At 45.4% G+C, this 20,730-nt stretch overlaps 1 protein-coding gene and 1 long non-coding RNA gene across 9 annotated transcripts in view; one reads left to right on the top strand and one right to left on the bottom strand.

Annotated features, from left to right (window-relative positions):
• Positions 1 to 20,730, bottom strand: part of LOC147751123 (uncharacterized) — a 426,133-nt gene that overhangs the window by 34,882 nt on the left and 370,521 nt on the right. The window lies entirely within an intron of this gene.
• The window catches only part of RAP1B (RAP1B, member of RAS oncogene family), a 461,814-nt gene that overhangs the window by 246,689 nt on the left and 194,395 nt on the right, over positions 1 to 20,730 (top strand). For 6 of the 7 annotated variants that reach the window (XM_086919007.1, XM_086919012.1, XM_086919008.1 and 3 more), the window contains one exon: positions 17,586 to 17,726. The exons of the other annotated variant lie outside the window; for it this stretch is intronic. In XM_086919007.1, coding sequence (XP_086775133.1) covers positions 17,586 to 17,726 — 141 coding nt within the window. The remainder of the gene's footprint in view (positions 1 to 17,585; positions 17,727 to 20,730) is intronic. 7 annotated transcript variants of the gene reach the window in all.

The raw sequence follows: 20,730 nt of genomic DNA, 5'->3' as shown, positions 1-20,730 counted from the left end.
ACTGCACAGACACTTAAGAGAGAATTAAAGACAGATAATGCAGCCTATAAAACCAGGCTACACTGTCCAGCACTTCAAATAGAAATTCCACCAAAAATCCACAAACAACAAAGTCTGTCCAGAATTCCCTTGCTTTAGCAGCAAAGCCCCTCTGTTATGATAGAGAGGAAGACCTGTACAGACAAGCCCCATAGGCTGCCATTATGTGGCTCAGAACAGGATACTGTGCCTTTAAGAGAACTTTCCAGAGCTTCACAGTATCCCAGAATGCACTGCAGGTCCCTTTTACTTTCAGTTCTTTTTTCCGGCTCCTGCAAGCAGGATCCTGGAGCATTGAGCTCTCCCTTTTCAAGGGTTTATTGGTGATTTTTCACTTTTGTTTCATATTGAGTGCTTTCTAAAGTACTTTAGTGCTTTTCTTCTTGGTTTTTGCACCCTTTTGATGTCAAATATGCCTGCATTATTTGACAAATGTCCGGAGTGCTCCAGGAAGAAGGCCAAATCAGATCCCAATGAGGTGTGTATCCTCGGCCTTCCCTCTTCCCATGTCCCAGAGGAGTGTGTGATTTGTCAGGGCTTCTCTGGCAAGACCCTAAAGGACAGAAAGAAGATCAGCCTTCAGGGCCTTGAGGAAAGAAGGCTGAAGGCGCAAGGTGGGTCTGGAGGGGCTTCCTCTGCCTGTGCTGAGGCCTCTGGGGGGGCTCCCCAGGGGCAGGAAGACCAGCAAGCGTCCTCATTCTCCGTCTGGGTCGATTGCACCGACTACGGCGTCAAGAGGGATGACTACAATCTGTGGCGAAGCGACGTCGACGCTTGACGTCGAAGGAATTGAACAGACTGCCGTCGAAGTCTCCTGTGACTATTTCGTCATCTAAGTCATCGTCGAGTGATCGACGTCGAAAGGCTCGGCGCTCACCGTCGAGGCGACATCGCCGCTCGCCGTCGGCGAAAAGGAGAAGATCGTCGTCGAGGCGCAGATCGTCGTCGAGGCGCAGGTCGCCGTCGAGGCGCAGGAGGTCGCCGTCGAGGCAAAGACACTTGCCGTCTAGGGGGAGACGGTAGACGCCGAGGAAAAGACGCTCGACGTCGAGGGACCGACGCTCGGCGTCCGGTCGCCCTTCTTCGACGCCGAAGAGACGTGGAAGGAGGCCTGACACCATGGGAGGTTCGCCAACGTCCCAGGCTGGAAAGGAAGGCGGATCACCGGGCTCGGTGTACTCAATGGTGTATACCCCGTCACACAGGCCGGTTACACCTCCGCCTCCATTGCCGAGGGGTCTCCCTCCGAGGGCCCCTATTCCTCCTCGTTTACCACCACTTCCGCAACCCGGACCTCGACCTCAGTTGCCAGAAAAGCCGCCTCCAGTCCCTCCGAGGTCGGTCTCACTGCCCAGACTTCCAACCCCTCCCAAGGGGACTCCTAAGCCGAAGGCCCCGGCCAAACCAAAGACTCCTGCTCCGGTGGAATGGGCGGATCGACCGAGGCCTAGGAAGTCGCGATCACGCTCCGGACGGAGAGGAAGATAGAGGAGTAGACGTAGATCCTCCACTAGATCAAGACGTCGCCATAGGAGGCGGGGATCCAGGTCCCGCACGGACTCCTCCAGGACAAGATCCTATTCACCAACCTTGTCGGACTCCCCAGGGACAAGGGTGTCTCCGGTGAACGACATCAGCACGTTCCAGGAGGTTCTCCTGGGGGGGGGGGGGCTACAAAATTGGGAATCACGGTGACTGCTCAAACACCCACGACGTCCGTGATCTTTGAAACGCTTCACAAGAAGCATTTGTCTCGCCCTCTTCTACCACTAGTGCCAGATTTGGTAGAACCTGCGGAGGAGCTGTTCATCACGCCAGCGGTGGTGAAGGCCGCTCCCTCCCGACTTCTGAAGAAGTACAGGGCCCCGGATTCGGACCCGGCCTTTCTGCGGATAGATCCGGTACCCGACTCGGTTATAGTGACGGCGGCCAGGAAGTTACTCTACCTCCCCGTCCTCAACCGTGCCGCCTGATAAGGAAAGCCGATGGATCAACTCGGCTGGAAGGAAGGCTTGTGGGACTGCATCCACGTCCATGAAGGCCTCCAGCGATGCGGCTTTGCTGGGGCGGTACGACCGTGCCCTGTGGGACTCCCTGCAACAGTTCACGGACCTTCTGCCACGCGACAAGAGGGGGGACTTCCAAGAGATCCTCAAAGAGGGGATGCTGGTGTCAAACCAGGTCATCAGCGCGGCTGCGGATATCTCTTTTGGCTGCCCTTGGGTACTGTCATGGGATCAACCAGCGGCGCCATGCTTGGCTCAGGCTCACATCACTCAAGCCGGAGGCCCAGCAGCGGGTTGCCAATCTGCCCTTTTCCGGGGAAATCCTGCTCGGAAAGCATGCCGATTATGAGATGGCCCGCATGAAGGTGGAGGCAGAGACCCTGACGGCTGTGGGCTTGGAGAAGCCCAAAGAAAAGAAGTCCTACTGCCCGTTCCAGAGACGGTTCGATGCACAGGGAAGAGGACGAGGACAGTCTTCGGGAAAGCAGCAGCAACAACAGCAGCAGTTCCGGAGACCCTTCCAAAAGCGTCAGAAGGGTAGAGGGGGACAGCAGTCCTCTACAGCGAACAAGGGCCCGGCCGGGTCGCAACCCTGAGCTGTTACTTCCCCTTCATCCGTTACCCGCTCCGGTGGGGGGGGGGGGGAGCGTTCAATTTTTCTGGCAGAGTGGAGAAAAATTACTCAGGACAAGTGGGTGCTGAATATTGTTTGCAATGGATACAGTCTTCGGTTCACCAGCCCACCTCCACCGATTCCTCCGGTCAGCTCGCAGTATCAACTGTGCGAGCTCCAGGCGAAGGCAGATATCCTGTTAAGGAAAAGGGCGATAGAAGACATACCTCTGGCTCAAAGAGGAAGAGGTCTATACTCCCGGTTCTTCCTGGACTTGCGACAGGCAAACAAGTGGATTCGCATAGAAAAGTTTTGTAGCTGTCGTTGCATCAGATTTATCCTCAGTTGCAACAGGGAGACTGGCTATGTGCAATAGACCTACAGGATGCGTACTTCCATGTGCCCATTGCCCATTGCACACAAACACAGGAAGTTCCTGCGATTTCAAGCCGGCGCCAATCATTATCAGTACACAGTACTGCCATTCGGGCTGAAGTCTGCGCCGAGAACAATCTCGAAGTGCATGGCAGTGGTAGCAGCACAACTAAGGAAGAACAAGGTGTTTGTCTACCCGTACCTGGACGATTGGTTGATCAAGGCCTCCTCCTTCTCGGAAGCTCAGGCACACTTCCAGAAGACTTGCGTTCTCTTGAACAAGCTGGGGTTGCACATCAACATGTCCAAGTCTGTCCCGACTCCGGTCCAGCGCATTGAGTACTTGGGGGGGCCTCCATCAATATGCTGTCAGCAAGCATGTCTCCTTCGGAGGAGCGAAGATTCACTCCTTCGGAAGGCTCAGGCTCTTATGACCACTCCATCTACAACAGTGAGGACGGTGTCTTCTCTACTGGGATCGATGGCCTCTTGTATCTTCCTAACGCCACACGCACGACTGCACATGAGACCACTGCAGGAGTGCTTGGAGGATCAGTGAGATCAGAGGAAAGGGTCTTGGGACAACAAGATACGACTGTCTCTGCATGCTCTTCAGTCTCTGAAGTGGTGGTGTTCCGCGGAGAATCTCCTCAGAGGGGTTCCCTTCCAAAAGGACATTCCTACTCAGACTATTGTGACGGAGGCTTCTCTCCAGGGCTGGGGAGCGCACTCCGGAGACTTACAGATTCAAGGAACGTGGTCACCGATGGAGTTGACGTATCATATCAACTTCCTGGAACTCAGAGCTGTTCACTTGGCACTGAAGGCCTTTCATCCGTCCTTTCAGACAAACTCTCTGCTTGTACAGACGGACAATACGACCACTATGTATTACCTCAACAAGCAGGAGGGCTCGAGATTGCGCACTCTGTCGCAGGAGGCGCAGGCGATCTGGCACTGGCTTCTGGCCAGAGGACTGACGATAACGGCTACCCATCTACCAGGTGTGCAGAATGTTCAGGCAGACGCACTGAGCAGACTGATTCAGGAAAACCACGAATGGGTCATAAACGACGAAGTACTAGGAGAAGTCTTAGTATGGTGGGGGACTCCAGACGTAGATCTGTTCGCCACCGCCGAAAACAGCAAATGCCAGACTTCGCCTCCAGGTACTACCAGCAGGGGACGCTGGGGAATGAGTTATGGATCAGCTGGTCGAACAGCTTTCTGTACGCTTTTCCACCCATTCCCCTGATTCCAGCAGTGCTCATCAAGCTGTCCCAGTCCAGGGCACGGATGATCCTGATTGCCCCGGAATGGCCCAGACAATGGTGGTTCACGGGCCTGCTTCACCTGTCTATCCTTCCGCACATACGGCTGCCGTGCAGGCCGGACCTTCTCACGAATTTCGGGGTGCAGATGTTGCACCCGAACCTCTCGTCTTTGAGTCTGGCGGCATGGCTCCTGAGATAGTGCAATATGGACATTTGAATCTACCAGATGATTGCATGGACATACTGAAGGAGGCTAAGCGACCTTCCACTCGGACTTCCTATGCTTACAAGTGGAAGAGGTTCTGTATCTGGTGCAAGTCCAAGAACTATGACCCGACGACGTGCAAGGAGGACGTCCTCCTTCCTTACCTTCTACATTTGGCGCAGTCTGGTCTTAATGTTTATTCTATTAAGGTTCATCTCGCTGCATTGACTGCCTACAGGAAATGCCCTTCACAGACTTCCTTCTTCCAGATCCCTGTGATCAAAGATTTTTTGGAAGGCTTGAAGAAAGTATTCCCTCGTGTCCGGCTTCCTTCGCCTTCATAGGAATTAAATGTGGTGCTGTCCAGATTGATGGAGCCTTTTGAACCTATTCAGAAGACTGTTGCCGCACCTGTCCTGGAAGGTGGCATTCATTGTGGCCATTACATCGGCCCGCAGGGTGAGTGAAATTCAGGCGCTGTGTTGCCAAGAACCTTCTACTGTATTTCATGCTTCTAAGGTTGTTATGCGTACTCACCCTAAATTTCTTCCCAATGTTATTTCTGATTTTCATGTCAACCAGACCATAACTTTGCCTACGGTTTTTTCAGAATCCTTCATCTCCAGCGGAAAGATCTTTACATTCCCTGGATGTTAGGAGGGTGTTGAAATTTTATCTGGATAAGACCAAAGATATTCGTAGGTCAGACCAATTGTTAATCAATTATGATCAGGACCGGTCTTGCTACCTCTAAACAGTCCATCTGTAGGTGGATTGTGTCCTGCATACAACTGTGTTACCAAAAGGCTAATAAGACCTTAGGGGGTAAACCTAAGGCTCATTCCACCAGGGGCAAAGCTGCCACGACGGCTTTGCTCCGTAATGTTCCCATTGCAGAAAACTGCAAGGCGGCCACTTGGAAGTCTGTCCATACCTTTACTAAGCATTACTGCCTGGACACTGATGCCAGGGCAGACGCTCAGGTTGGGCAGGCTTCCCTGCGAAATCTGTTCGCACAATAGTGGTGTTATTTCTTGTTTCTCCTCCGCCGCTTTGGTGTGGGGATGGGCTTGCCATTCTATTCACTAGATTATGGCTATACACAGAGATCCCCTTCTACAGAAGGAGTAGTTTCTGTCCTGTAACTCCAGTTCTGTAGTAGGGGTATCTCTGTTATAGTCATAAGCGCCCGCCCTCCTCCCCGGTGGAGAGAGATATTCATGTAAGGAATGCTACAGGTCTGGCGTGTTACGCCTTCAAAAAGAACTGAAAGTAAAAGGGACCTGCAGTGCATTCTGGGATACTGTGAAGTTCTGGAAAGTTCTCTTAAAGGCACAGTATCCTGTTCTGAGCCACATAATGGCAGCCTATGGGGCTTGTCTGTCCAGGTCTTCCTCTCTATCATTACAGAGGGGCTTTGCTGCTAAAGCAAGGGAAATCTGGACAGACTTTGCTGTTTGTGGATTTTTGGTGGAATTTCTAGTTGAAGCACTGGACAATGTAGCCTGGTTTTATAGGCTGCATTATCTGTCTTTAATTCTCTCTTAAGTGTCTGTGCAGTTCTGCATTTTTCGACACTTTAAGAGATTATTTTTGATTGCTCTGTGTCCACGCACATGGGCGGGACTATTTACTAGATTATGACTATAATAAAGATACCCCTACTACAGAACTGGAGTTATAGGACAGAAACTACTCCTTACTGCTTCTGTAAGACAGCTCATTTTGTTACTTGTGGTTTGTAAGTCAAAATCCTAATCTAGAACATTGAGCTTTTAACTGTCCTCAAATAGCTGCGTGTTAACTGCAAGTATTATGTTAGAGCAATTTGTTTTATTGCCCAGCCTTTTATTATCCTAATCTTGCCAAAAAGGTTCATTTGGGTAAAAAACAATTCTTGTTTTAAAGTGAACCTCTAACAATGGTGTCACATTTTGAATTCTGAATTCGTACTTTTCCAGAATAAGCACTCTTAAACTATATTGCCTACTAGTATCTAACTCCTATTTATTTATTTTTGACACTTATAAAGCGCTACTTATACCCTTAGGCGTCACTCCTACACTACAACTTGTAGTCTTGTCTGATGTAACACTTCCAATACACTGATCTACACACCTATGAGTGTCTGTGCAATGTGTGTATTATGTAAAGTGCTCTGACACCTTACACTGGTATGAGTGGTGCTATAATACTAAATGAATCAGAGCCAGTGGTTCTGGAGACTTCAGGGTCGCTGTTAAAGGGTGCTAGTGAGGGAATCCGTGGTAGAGGTGGCCATTGGGGGGCTCCAACAAACATTGTCGCACAGGGCGCCACCAGTCTTAAAGGCGGCCCGGCTGTGCCTAGTTGAAGTTGGCTGACAAGTCCAATTGAACAACCTGTAAAGCATACGTCATTCTTTTGGACTTGCTGCATTTCCTTTAGGTGTCGCGTAAGTTAGAAATCTCTCTGCTTAGTCTAGTGTGCCGCCTGGCTGGTACTTAGTTGCTTCTTCCGATCTGTGCATCCAGATATACAATACAACAAGTAACATTACACCTACGGTACAAAAGGGAGGGTGATGGACAGAGCATATGAACCAATCAAACACTCACACCCAGTCAACAGATCTGGGTTTAATCCATCACCGTTCTTTAGCCCACTCTGCCACCCCAGTTCAGACATGGCCATATGCAAATCAGTCTGATCCTGTGCCTTATGGGAACAGTCCAGCCCCAACTGCCAAGCCATGCCTTCCCTGGACCGGAAACAAGCTTCCGAGGACCGGTTTCTGGCATTTCAGCCGTCTTCAGCCCGGCTTGCTCGAATCCAGTGGCAAAAAGAGCAAGGGACTCACGTCTGAGCATACCCTGCCAACTTATGGCGAACAAAGCTCGCGTTTTTCGCCATAAGTTGGCACGGTATTCTCAGACGTGTGTCCCTTGCTCACTTTGCCACTGGATTCAAGCAAGCCTGGCTGAAGATGGCTGTAATGCCAGAAACCGGTCCTAGGAAGCTTGTTTCCGGTCCAGGGAAGGCATGGTTTGGCTGTTCGGGCTGGGCTGTTCCCATGAGGCACAGGGTCAGACTGATTTGCATATGGCCATGTCTGAACTGGGGTGGCAGAGTGGGCTAAAGAACGGTGATGGATTAAACCCAGATCTGTTGACTGGGTGTGAGTGTTTGATTGGTTCAGATGCTCCGTCCATCACCACCCCCTTTTGTACCGCAACATGCTGACATCTGGTCCCCAGACTGGTGGCCTGACAAACTGGGAACACGCCCAGACCCCTCGGAGAAGGTGAAAGATTTGGGATTCATGATAGACACCAAGCTAGCATACGAAGCCCAAGTAAACAAACTGGCATCGTCTTTTTGGCTAATACTAAAAATGATAAAGAAAATACTTCCATATTTGCCCCAAGATGCACGTAAAACGGTAGTGACAGCGCTCGCTTTATCCCGCCTGGACTACGGAAATGCACTGTATGCAGGAGCTAGAACAAAAATCATAGATAAGATGCAGCGCCTTCAAAATGCAGCAGCAAGACTGATCCTGGACATACCAAAGTTTCAGTCCGTCAGCCATAAATTAGCATCACTTCATTGGCTTCCAGACGCCAAAAGAGTCAAATTTAAATCACTATGTTTGACCTATAAGGCCCTGCAGGGCAACGGACCTCTTTTCATAAAGACGCAGTTGAGGAAATACGAACCATCCAGACTACTTAGATCTGGCCAACAAAAACTGATAGCAATTCCCAAGTTCAAACGAGCGAACTGGGGGGGAAGAAGTTTCCTCGTTCACGCAGCAAGGACATGGAATCAACTACCATTAGATATAAAACAGCCCATCTTTGGACTTGTTCAGAAAGCAAATCAAAACATGGTTGTTCACGGCATAAACCCAAGACCAGCTCAGGACTACGGGCATGTCATAGCGCCAAGACGCCTTCGGGCATTCGTGCGCTCTAGAAATAGATAAATCAAATTAATCAACATTACACCTACAGCAGTAACATCTTATAATGGTACTATCATTGGAGTCTTGTGCTTTTCTAAACCCGAAGTGTACTTGCCTGTGTAACCAATTCATGTCATGGCGTGTGTCTAAATTGAAAACCTGCCATAAGACCCTTAACGTGGCGATTTATGTGTGAAAATGCAGTCTTTTCAAATGTTTAAGCATGAGTTTGGAGTGATATTTTAGCGCTGCACCCACACCCACAGTCTGGTTCCTGGCGCACATAACCATGGCTGCAGCGCACAGAGACCCCACAGTGCCGCACACAGAGGAAAATAATTTGAGGGAACATTGATTCACAGTCAACATACAAAAATCCCATCTTCAACCAATCAAACACGAACATATCTAGGAACCATCCGAAACACTCACATAGCTCTTGCATGTCCCAATGCAACCAGAATTCAGAATTTACAGACATTGTTAGATAGATTTTTTTCCACCATCAGTTTCGGACGGATTGTGCTTGAGCTTCGTGCATCTTTGACACCTTTGTGGTCTGCGGACATCAAACAGTCTTGTAGCAGCTTCTGCTGGACAAATCCAATTTCGCCTCGTCATCACCAGGCGTTGGATTCAGGTTTCACGACTGTTCCGGTCAGCTTCAACACCAGGGCCCTTTCCAGGTTTCACCGAGAATGCTCGGTTCCAGGTGTTGAAAGGTAAAAAAAACCAAAAAACAGACTTTTCAGGAAATTACTACAATGTGGGCCAGAATTCAACTACTCAGACCAGCACGTCTGCAGCCTCTGCTTGTCGCCGGAGTATAATGAGCTGGACTGAGCAGTCAGTGGCCTGTTCAAGAATAAAAAGACCTTTTGCTCCAGATATGACCGACGACTGGCTCATACTGTGGAATGGCGGCAAAGGCTGCATCCTTAACAGACTAAGAACAGCAGCTACAAATTAGAGACAACGAAGAACACAACATTCCCCTAGAAGGGGCCTCATCCTGTGCAGTCTGCACTACGTCGCTTCCGATGAGTCCAGCCAGAATGATGAGGAAGACAAGTCGGGGATTTTGGCAGTGGAACCTCAAGAGGGACAGATGCATCCGGTTCGGGCCCAGGACGAAGACGACATGTAGGGCACTAAATACCCGAGGTCCACAGAAACCGCTCCTATACAAAAATACTGCCCCCACAGCGCACCCGCCATCTCTTGGTGCATCACAGCCTTTGGGTTCTGGCTGACACCGAGAACATTTTTCGGAGCTGACTCAGGACGAGACTGCCCTCTATCCTGATCGAGCTGCAGGTCATCGATCTGGCGTGATGGTAATATTCAGCAGCATTTGAAGGCGACAAATTAATTGTGCAGCCTATGGTGCCAGGAAAGCTTCCAGCGCCCGCCTCCCTTCGGATAGAAAAAGCAGTTGGAGCCGAGCAAATGTCAGGCGTTGACGCACACCTCATAGGAGCCAAGCCGCACATAGACTCCAAAGAAGTCTTCGGAGCAGTGCCAAATTTTGACCTAAAAAAAACAACGGCGTCGACCTCCTACGCTCCAACTGAACATAGGAAGAAACAAACTGAGAAAGACATGCACCCAAGAGAAGTAGGACAGTAACAACCTTCGATGCATTGGGAAATGTATTTGAAAATCTATGAGAGCTCATGGAAAAGAAGCTCTCTATGGAGGACAAACACTTGCCTGAGAAGGACCATAAACAAAGAGGCAGGTTATTGACCCTCCCACAGCCTCTTTCAAAGAGGAAAAGTATGGAGCATAAGGCCACTAGCCCTAGGCCCCTAAACATCACACCACCTCCATAGTCTGTCACCATCATCCATACACTGACACGATGCAGACACATGTATTCTTAGTCAATACGCACATGACACAGACTCCCAGGGAGACAGTCCCCAAAGCCCAGATCCTTGGGATGCATACGATGTCATACTGCCAGATCCAGACATTGAAGTCCCTATAACAGCTAAGGCATCACATACTTCTGATGGAGTCCATGCGCAAGCTCTCCACAGAGATCTTTAAAGACCCATTCAATACTAGAGTCCTTACGCCACACATTGAGAGGAAGTACAAACATTCCCCCTCTGACACACTTTATATCAGGGGACACGCAACAACTGCCTCCCTCGTGGTAACAACTGCAGGGAAGAAGGCAGCTTCCCAGAGTACTGGAGACGCGCCTCCTTCTGATGAGGAAAGCAAGCGCATAGATGCAGCAGTGAGGCATGCTAATCATTGGTGCATAGCTAACTCAATAGGGTTACTATCCAGATATAACATGGCCACTTATTACAATATGGAAGATCTAACAACATCGTCCAGAACAATATAGAAAGGGGGGGGGGGGGGGGGTGAGCTAGTCACAGAGGGTAGACAGATCTCCAATACAACCATATGCTGCGCCCTAGATAGCACAGACACTGCGCCCTAGATAGCACAGACACTGCTGCAAGAGTAATGAACTCCTCTATTCTCCGACATTGGCAACCCTGGCTACGCTTCTCTGGGTTGAAGACTGAGGTGCAGCACAATCTCCTTTATGTCCCATTTGAAGGGGAGCATCTCTTCGGCCTGGAGGTGGACTCCCAGCTAGAGAAAATTAAGGACATCCAGACCACAAAATCCATGGAAGCAATGCAGTCCGCTACACCACGCCAACAGTCCTTTCGTAGGTATCTGGGCAGAAAGGCTTCCAAAACCACACCTCTGACACCCAGCCTATCAAAAGCAGCAGCAGCAGCAGCAATACCATCGGCATGCAGCCTTTACGTACTATAGAGGTAGGTTCAAACAGAGAAGTAAAGGAACTGTCACAAACGGAGTCTCCACTTCCAAACAGTGGCTCACCACACAACACCTGCTGGGGAAAGGCTGCAGTTGTTTCACCAACTGAGGATAAAAATAACATCAGACCAGTAAGTACTGTCCCTCATCCGCAACGGATGCTGCCTAGAACTTACCACCCACCAACCAAACTTTCTTCCTCGCAGACAAATCCTCAGCACTTTCATCTTCTTAAAGAGAAGGTAAAAGCTCTGTTAAAGGGTGCCATATAGCCTCTCCCACACAGACATCAAGGCAAGGGAGTGTACTCCCTGTACTTTTTGAGACCCAATAACGATACAACACTAAGGCCAATACTAGATCTTCTACCACTCTATCTTTACATTCTGTCAGAACACTTTCACATGGTAACACTACAGGATGTAATGCTACTGTTTTAAATTACTGCTATAAGTCACGCTACGCTGCCTTTAACCTTTCTGCTATAAACGCGCTTGCACTTTTTTAAACAAACCGTCTTTCTCTGCTTTAAAAAAAAGGATTACCTTGCTCTGTACCCATCCGGTCCCCGGTCCGCCACGGTGATTACCGATTGTGCGGAGGGATGTGACTCCTCCCCCCTGACTACCTCGAATTGTGTGAAAGCTGACTCAGCCACACTATTTAAGAGGCATATATCAGTGGACGTGCGCAGCGGGCGCGCCAAAGGCAAGCCCGTCTGCGCCCGTCTGGGACCTGGGGCCACCCAATATACCCGTTTATCACCAACTCATCACCTGCGATACCCAGGAAACGTCCTGCGATCGCTACAGCGGCCTCTGGAAGGAGCCTGTCTGCACCAATTAAAGGTGGGAGAAGAGACTACACGCTGCACCAGCTGCCCTTTCAGTCTTACACCCTGCCATACCATCCCTCAACTAGCCCACATGAAGCTCACCCTCATTAATTGTAGATCACTTGTTAGTCATAGATTTCTGTCTTATGTTTATCTCACAGACCACCAGCCTGAGGCCTTGTTTCTCACAGAAACATGGCTCAACGAAGACTCAGCCCCTGACATACTTGAGGCGCTCCCTAACAACTATGGCATGCTCAGACAAGACCGCACCCTAAAACGCAGAGTTGGAATAGCTATAATTTTCCATCTATCCCTCAAGTGCATGCTCGATATAGCCCCACTACGTAACGCGGAGGCAGCCCTCTTTAGCTTAAGCAGAGCCAATCTGACCATATTGAATGGTCTCCTGATCTATCGTCCACCATTCCATATCTGGTCAGGAATCTCATACAGACATCTCTGAAGATGGTTCTCCTAGCTTCCACCTGGGTGGGACAACCCTGGTTCACAACGCTATTAGTCGTCTCTAGTAACGCACGATAAGCTACATACCAGATCTTCTTACTCACAGCAAGGGCCGGGTCAGACATCCAAACCCCAAACAACTCCGCCTGGCAATTTTGCTCCTGAAATCTTAAGAGTATGAATACTTGCAATTACATTCCAGATATATGAAAACTCTAAAGTAGACAAGACTCCCTACCACAAGAGCTTGTTATGCAGGCCAAGTGGAAGCGTTTTGTACACTACTGTACAGTCCAGCATATAGATCCTTGCACTCCTACGGTACAACAGATATCATGCTACCTTTTCAGACTTGAGCAATTACATTTAGCTTACACTTCCATACGATTGCACCTGGCAGCGATTGTGACCTTAACTGCAAGCATCAGTCACTTTTTTGTACACCTGTTGGCAAAGCTTTTATGGAAGGTCTAAAAAGAATAACTCTCCCACATCTACCACCAGTAGTACTTCGTGGAATATAAATGTCGTTCTTACAAAGCTAATATCCATGTCTTTTGAACTGCTGCATTCTTATCCTCTGCAGTTCCTCACTTGGAAAGTAGCTTTCCTTGTAGCTATAACCTCCCTGAGAAGAGTTAACACAATTCATGCTCTTTAAATAGAAGAGCCTTACGTTCAGGTTTTCCAGGATAAGGTACGTCTCTGTGCAAATCCTAAATTTCTTCCAAATGTCATCTTTCCCTTCCATTTAAACCAAACACTTGATTTACTGATTTTCTTCCCTAAGCCATCACCATGGCAGAAAGAGCACTCCATACACTTGATGTTAAAAGAGCCCTGATGTATTACAATGAGAGAACCAGAACTTTTAGGAAAACGCAACGGCTTTTTGTGACTTTCTCAAATCCAAGAAATGGTAAAGCCATTTCTAAAGCACGAATCTCAAGATGGATTGCAAAATAGATTCAGATTTTTTTAACCCCTTCGATGCTGATGACGAGCTCAGCTCGTCATCAGCCATGGGGGGCGTGTGCGGATGACGAGCTGAGCTCGTCATCTAATGCGGCTTTTTGAAAAAAGCAGCGTAGCGGAAGAATTGCCGCCGCAGCGATGAGGTTAAGTAAAGGCTAAAAGAACTTTCCAACTATTCCATGAGCACACTCTACAAGGAAGAAGGATTCTTCAATGGCTTTCTTGGGAAATATTCCTTTAGCTTATATTTGTAAGGCTGCTACTTGGTCTAATCCATGTGTGTTCACAATGTTCTATTGCGTGAATATTCGAGGCCAGGCAGCAGTCTCTTTGGGACAAACCGTGCTAAGGTCGCTATTTCAAACGTCTGCATCATCTAATGCCTAGAGACACTGCGATAAGAGTACTGCTTTATAATCTATGCATAGCATGTGTATCTGTAGCTAACACATGCTACTAATGAAGCATGTTACCCTGTAATCATCTGTTCGTAGCATGTAGTGCTGTAGATTCCAATGCACCCTCCTGCCGCCCTAGCAGGTATACAGTGGTGTCAAATTCATATATTAGACGCTATGTGTGTGTATATATATATGTGTGTGTGTGTGTGTGTGTATGTATATATATGTATAATATATATATATATATATATATATATATATATATATATATCAATCACACACGATGCAAGGAGTATCAGTCCAGAATCTCCACGGGCCCACTGATCGAATCAAAAGGTAATTATTCTGGCAGAGAAAGAAGTCTTTCGACCACAGCCGTATATATCTGTACCTATTTAAACATGTTCAGCAGCAATTAGTATTGTAACTTGCTAACAATGGTGGGGTAAAAATGAAAACTCTAACAATAGAGCCTCTGAACATGCACATTCTCTCGAAGATGGTGAGTCTTGATGTCACATCAGCAATAAAAAAAAGACTGAGAAAAAATAGTTGTGTCCAAGCCCAACCCTAGATGGCAGAAGTGTGCATAGCATGTGAATCTGCAGCATTACACTCTACAAATAGATGCTTACAGGGTAACCTAGTCGTTATCAGTTGTCTGATCATGTGTTCCTGTGTATTGAAAACCTTTGTAGTCTGAGTTTGACATTGAACCTCAGCAGTGGAATATTTGTGAGGTTTAAACAAAAGCTCTTAAGATGTGCAAGTGGAAACATTGGTAAAGTCAGATTTCCATTCTGGAAGACGTTGAAGAGCTGGCAGAGACTGAAAACTATACAGACTGGTGTGACGAGCACATAGATGATCAATGCCTCACAAAATCCAGACCATTTAAGTCTCTCAAGTAAAGGAAAGGTGTTTCCAGTAAAAATAATCCAGAAACCCAAAAAGTACTCTATGTAACGAGGTTTCAGGATGGCAAGCTCCTCCGTCTTCCAAGATCTGCCATAAAAGCGTTTCAGATAAATCCTGCAGTGCCACATGCAAGTAAAATAAGCAGTTAACCTCCATTCAGAAAGTATTGAAAAGACACTAGCCTCTGAAGCGTTGAGGCAGAGTTTCAAATTTAATACCTAGAACTGCATCATAGTGTAAAGATTTGGGGGTTGCCATTGTAAAAGATCCTGCTCTGAAAGGAATATTAAATGAGATGCCGGATATAAATTCATTGAAAGGCCTATATCCCTGCTGTTGAAAACGTGTGCACTGAACCCTAGATGGATACATTCATTCAAAAGAAGCCATGTAGTCACATTTAGTCATAGAATAGAAATGTATTTTAAGAGTCTTAACCACAAAATCAGTAAAGAGAACTTTTCTGCCCACTGAACAGAATATTCCCAGACGGCCTTCCTATATAAGACTTCATACCAAACTCCATCATCTTGCAACAGGCTATTGCTTTTAACGCATTGTAAAGTGGACAGCATAAGTTTTAAAGAAACCTGCCCCACTGTGGGCGGGCAACATGTTTGCAAAGGTATGTAATTGTGCTTGCAGTGCCATAGTAGCACAGATTCACTTCATGGAGGAGGCTCAACATGGCGGAATTCAGTGTGGATTTGGTTGAGGTGGCACGGTATTTTGAGCTGGACTGTTACTATTGGTGCATTTTTAGCTGGTTTAAGACTGGGGATATCTGAGATGGATATGATTATTCTCCCCATAGAAAGGACTGTGTTAGTGAAATATACCACAGTGGTTCACATCCCATTAAACTATTTAAAAAAAACTGAATCATATGACAAAAAGGGATATTGCCACTTTTGGGTACAACGTTAGAATTACAAGTTCTCCTCTAGCACTAGCTTCTACCGATTGATCAGCGCTGGATGGGTGCTAGAAATACATTCCTGGATAAAAAGGTCTGGCATTTAGGCCAGAAGTTCAGATTCGAATATGAAATATGTTTACCAAGAACACATCTTTACTCGGAGGAACAGAATTATATTTTAGGAAAACACAAAAATGGGTGCAAGAAAAACAGATGCAGCAAAACGGTAAGGGTCCTCGACGATATGCCTACAGCAAAGTGGGGAAACTAAAAAAGAATACTGCTGTTCGACACTGTGTGCTTTTATAACGGTGGAAAATACGACACTTTAAAGCAATGTGTGCAGATTTGTAATTCTAAGGTAGCTACAGTTACTGTTTATAAACAGGCAAACTGATATGGGAATGGGCGCCTCCCAACAAGGATATGGCCTGAAAACCAAGGTTTTACTTCAAAATTATGTCTGCAAAATTCTCATTTGAGGGACCTCACCAACACACAGCCCATTCCACCAGGACTATAGTATAGCATCAACAGATGCTTTTTGAGTTTTGTACCAATTTGCCCCTATTATGAAAGGTGTTTGCCTAAATGTCTTCGAAGGATTTGTTCTATAGATTCATGGCAGGTTTAACTACTTTTCAGATTTTTTCCGGTCTGTTATCTCCATAGTCTTATCTCCATAGTCTATTTTTTTTTCTTCTCCTTAGTAGTCGTTCCAGAAGATAGTAGTAAGGAAGTATTGTGTGTAAGAGCACTTGCGTAGCTCCTCCTGCTTCTGTCCACAATTACTGTCTGACACTTAACCAGTGCAAGTGGTTTGCCGTTGGAGATGCTATTCACGAGTTATGGAATGGATAAGGGTACATACGTTCTAACAATTCCTTTTTGTGCATCTGATCTGCAGTGGAATAGCCCATCCTCGCCATTTTCTCTGTACTTAGTTGATTCCTTACATGCTAATGCCGTTTCATCTTTAATAATGAATTGATCTTGTACATGTGTTAGCAGCTTAATTGAATGACTATGCACACATGTCTCTGGCACCCCAAACCTTCCAGTAACAACTTGTTTTATCTTGCCTTGATGTTACTGAAGATGATAGTTTAACAAGAATAGGTACAGGTACATTGGTTACAAGTTTTGATTGCGGCGTATGCATTTTTCCAAGGCAGTAAGAACATCATGGATTTCAAACCTACGAGGCAATGCCTTCTTAGCTGTATGTTTAACCTGCTAAATCCTTTTGTGTCTCTGCTTGTGTTGGTTGGCGGGGCTGTGAGTCTACGCCCAGTCATGTTTATGGTTTGTATTGTATGATAAATAATGTAGTACATGTTATTAAAGAATACTTTGAATACTTCTGTTTAGTGTAATGGGCAGAAATGCAAACACTAATAATTCACTCATCAGACTCTAGACCTTTATTAACTTCTATAGTATATATAGAATAATTAACAAAGGATGCACGAGAACCACAAGGGTGGGTAACGGAACTCCTATATTTAGTTGAAAGACTGGGAAGGAGCAGTAACTACAGAGTATGCAATGACAAACTGAGTAAAGTAATATAATTAAGTGGGAAAGGGGGAAAATGTACCCTGGACTGATATCACTGCAAACGTTTTTTGAATGATGCATCGATTTCGCCCTTATGTGAATGGATTATTTACGTGTTACGTGCTTGAGCTCATTTTATTTGTTGATACAACTCAAACATATATTTTTTAAGAATATTTCGGTTTGAAATCTGTATAATTATGGATATTTGTTTTGTACTATTTTATGCCACAGGAGCAATTTACAGCAATGAGGGACCTCTACATGAAAAACGGACAAGGCTTTGCATTAGTATATTCCATAACGGCACAATCTACGTTTAATGACTTACAGGACCTACGAGAACAGATTCTTCGAGTCAAAGATACAGATGATGTGAGCAGTTTTCCTAAAATTAAAAATAAAATGCTTTCCTAGAAAATTGATATTTAGAGTTTTATGTATATGGCGTCCATTCTGCTACTGGTATGGTCTCGTTGTGCCACCTTGAGTTGAATGATTGTGATGCTTCATTATCCAGTTTGAAACTGTTTAGTCTGTTTTAATTTACAAAGCAAATCATAATTTTGAATGAGGTAATAAAAATGCAACTCTTCGTGCAAAAAGTAGTAGCAAAACCTCTATTGATCATGAAATTATTGAAGACAATCTGGTAGTCTCTCCTAAGAATTCTGCTTAAGTATTCCCTTCTGTCTTTTGCTTTTTATGTATATTGATTTTGCAGATGCGCACTCATATGAAAAGCTGCATAAAAATGGACAGAGAGCTCCCATTTGTGGTGGTTACAGCCTTTTTCCCCAACACTAATGTATTGCTTCTGTAAGAGCGATCAGGGTTTCAGCTTTTCACTTTCACTGTTATTGATTTTGAAATGGGCAGAAAATGCTTGTTTTTTTGCTAAGTTCGTACTTTAGTACCCTGTTTGTAGACTGCTTCAATGTCATCTCCTTCAGTCCGTGATTTATTTTAGCCGCTTAGGGATTCGCCCAACAGAGGTCAGCGTTTCTTCTAGAGCTTAGGCAGCACAAATTCAAAACCAAGTTTTCAGACGTGTTGTCAGAATTATACTAGACCAGCCAGATTCAGAGCCAGGCTGTTAACATTAACTTTTATGTGTATTGAAAAGCCTGGCGTGTATAGATTATATTATGACATTAGGAAGAAAATAGGTTTTGTGAAGTGCAAGCTGAGTTTTAAAGCAAAAGCTCCAATTTAATGAGCTCAAAAATCGGGTAAGTAGACAGATGTCCTTTAAAGTCTGCTTTTTACATGACTTTTTACCTTCCTCTAGTTTAAAACCTTTATTCCTCTAATTCTTCTTTAATTTGGTTGAGTTTTAAAAATAATTCACTTAAATTGCAGTCTCTGGCATGTGAATGTATGCGGAGGAGCTTTGAACTTTGACTTAATTAGGTTTTGCAAATTTCGATTTTTCATAATGGTTAAATAAAGACCCAACGCCCCCCCTCTCTCCCCCTCCCCCCACCCCTCCCCCTCTGTAACTGGTTACAGGCCTAACTATATATAGCATTCTTGGCAACAAGGTACCGCTTCCAGCCATCTCAGGAGATCAGCTTTAATGGTCCGTTTTGAGATTAGTCCAGGAAATTGTTTTTTTTTTATTTTTTACTTTGAAAGAGAATGTATCCTCCGAATTGAAAAAAAAATACCCACTGTGTATGTGTAAAATCATGTATAAATCTCCAAGGTGGTGAATAAAGAGTAAGTTTATTCAGAGAAAGAAATGTCCCATCCATCAGCTGGATCAAATCAGATGCAACTGACTTCTTCATCTCTCATCTACATTCTATTGCTATGGCGCTGCTTAAACAATAACCAGAGCTCTTAAAGGAATAGGTATTAACAATAATGTAAGCAAGAAGTGAAATGCACAATACTACACATCTTCCCTCTATATATTAAAAAACACATTAATATACAAACTACAAAAAAATAATAATAATAAAAGCTACCCCAGTTTAGGGTGAGACATAAGGGTTACAATTTTCCATGTAAAGAAAAATAACATTTTTCTTTTAAACATTCATCTCACAATCTTTGAATTTAGAAGGTACCCTTCTTTCCCTGGCGTTCCTTTGAGTATGAGTGGGAACATCAGATGTGGTACCAGGTTTAGCCACAACAACATTGTCTTTGTCATTTTTGTCATCAAATAATGTTTTATTTTTCAAAACTACAACCCTATTCAAATTCCATATGCGAGTATCTTCAGTCTTTATTGCATTTCTAAAAATCTTGACTACTCTGTGGGGTTTAGCAAATAAACCAGAATTTTGTTTCCCCACAGGAGGCTTTATCATGACCATGTCTCCTACATTGACCACCGTAGTCTTAACAGATTTTCTGGAATCAAAACTCTTTTCTACTAATAGCCTTCCTCTCTTCATTTGCTTCTCGCTTCTGTTGAGAGGGAACACCATTTTCTATTTTGGACTCTGCTGTTTTCACCCAAAATGGAGCCACCAAGGTGTTAGGTTGCCTGTTTTTCAAAAGCATGAAAGGACTATATCCCGTGGTGGAATGGGGACTGAACCTATACGCTTCAACCTGTTTTACCAACTCATTTTGTAAATCTAGTCCATTTTGTTTAGACCTATTTATGGTTTCTTTGAGTACTCGTACAACACGTTCTACCATACCATTGCACTCTGGGTGGTAAAGTGCACATAACTTGTGATGTATAAAACAGCATTGCAAAAACTCCTTCATCTCAGGAGAAACAAACCGGACACCATTGTCTGTCAAAAGCGATCCAGGTAAACCTTCCTGTGAGAACACTTCCTTAAGAAATAATATGACCTGTTTAGAGTCATATTCTTTATAAATTTTATCTCTGGCCATCTCGAGAACATGTCTATGAGGACAAATATAAACATTTCACATCCATTGAACATAACAGGTCCTAAAATATCAAGAGCAAGTTCCTGCCATGAACCTTTAGGTCGTTCTCTTATTATCATAGGTTGAACCCTATGCTTTAAAGATTTCTCACTCAAAACACTGCAAACAGTCTCTGACAACCCTCTCGACCTGTAAGTCTAACCCCGGCCACCAGTAGTTAAGCCCTTCTTTAGTCTTTGAAATACCCTGATGGCCTTCATGTGCTAAATGTATTAATTCTTCACGGAGCACTTTAGGTGGCACTAGCCTTGGGCCTCTAAATAGTAAGCTTCCACTTAAGGACAATTCATCCCTCACATTCCAATAATCATCCACGCTCCCACCAGTTTTACATGTCTAAGCTTTTCTGACTAAAGGGTGTAACTCTGCAAAGTCTATATTCGATTCACTTGCTTCGGGCCATTTGTCCTCTTTCATTCCATCATGCTGGATATTGCATACCCATTCATTCACGTCT

Source organism: Lissotriton vulgaris, chromosome 1_1 (genome assembly GCF_964263255.1).
Source record: "Lissotriton vulgaris chromosome 1_1, aLisVul1.2, whole genome shotgun sequence".
NCBI lineage: Eukaryota > Metazoa > Chordata > Amphibia > Caudata > Salamandridae > Lissotriton > Lissotriton vulgaris.
Note: the sequence above shows the minus strand (reverse complement) of the source record. Positions and strands in the feature narration are given on the sequence as shown.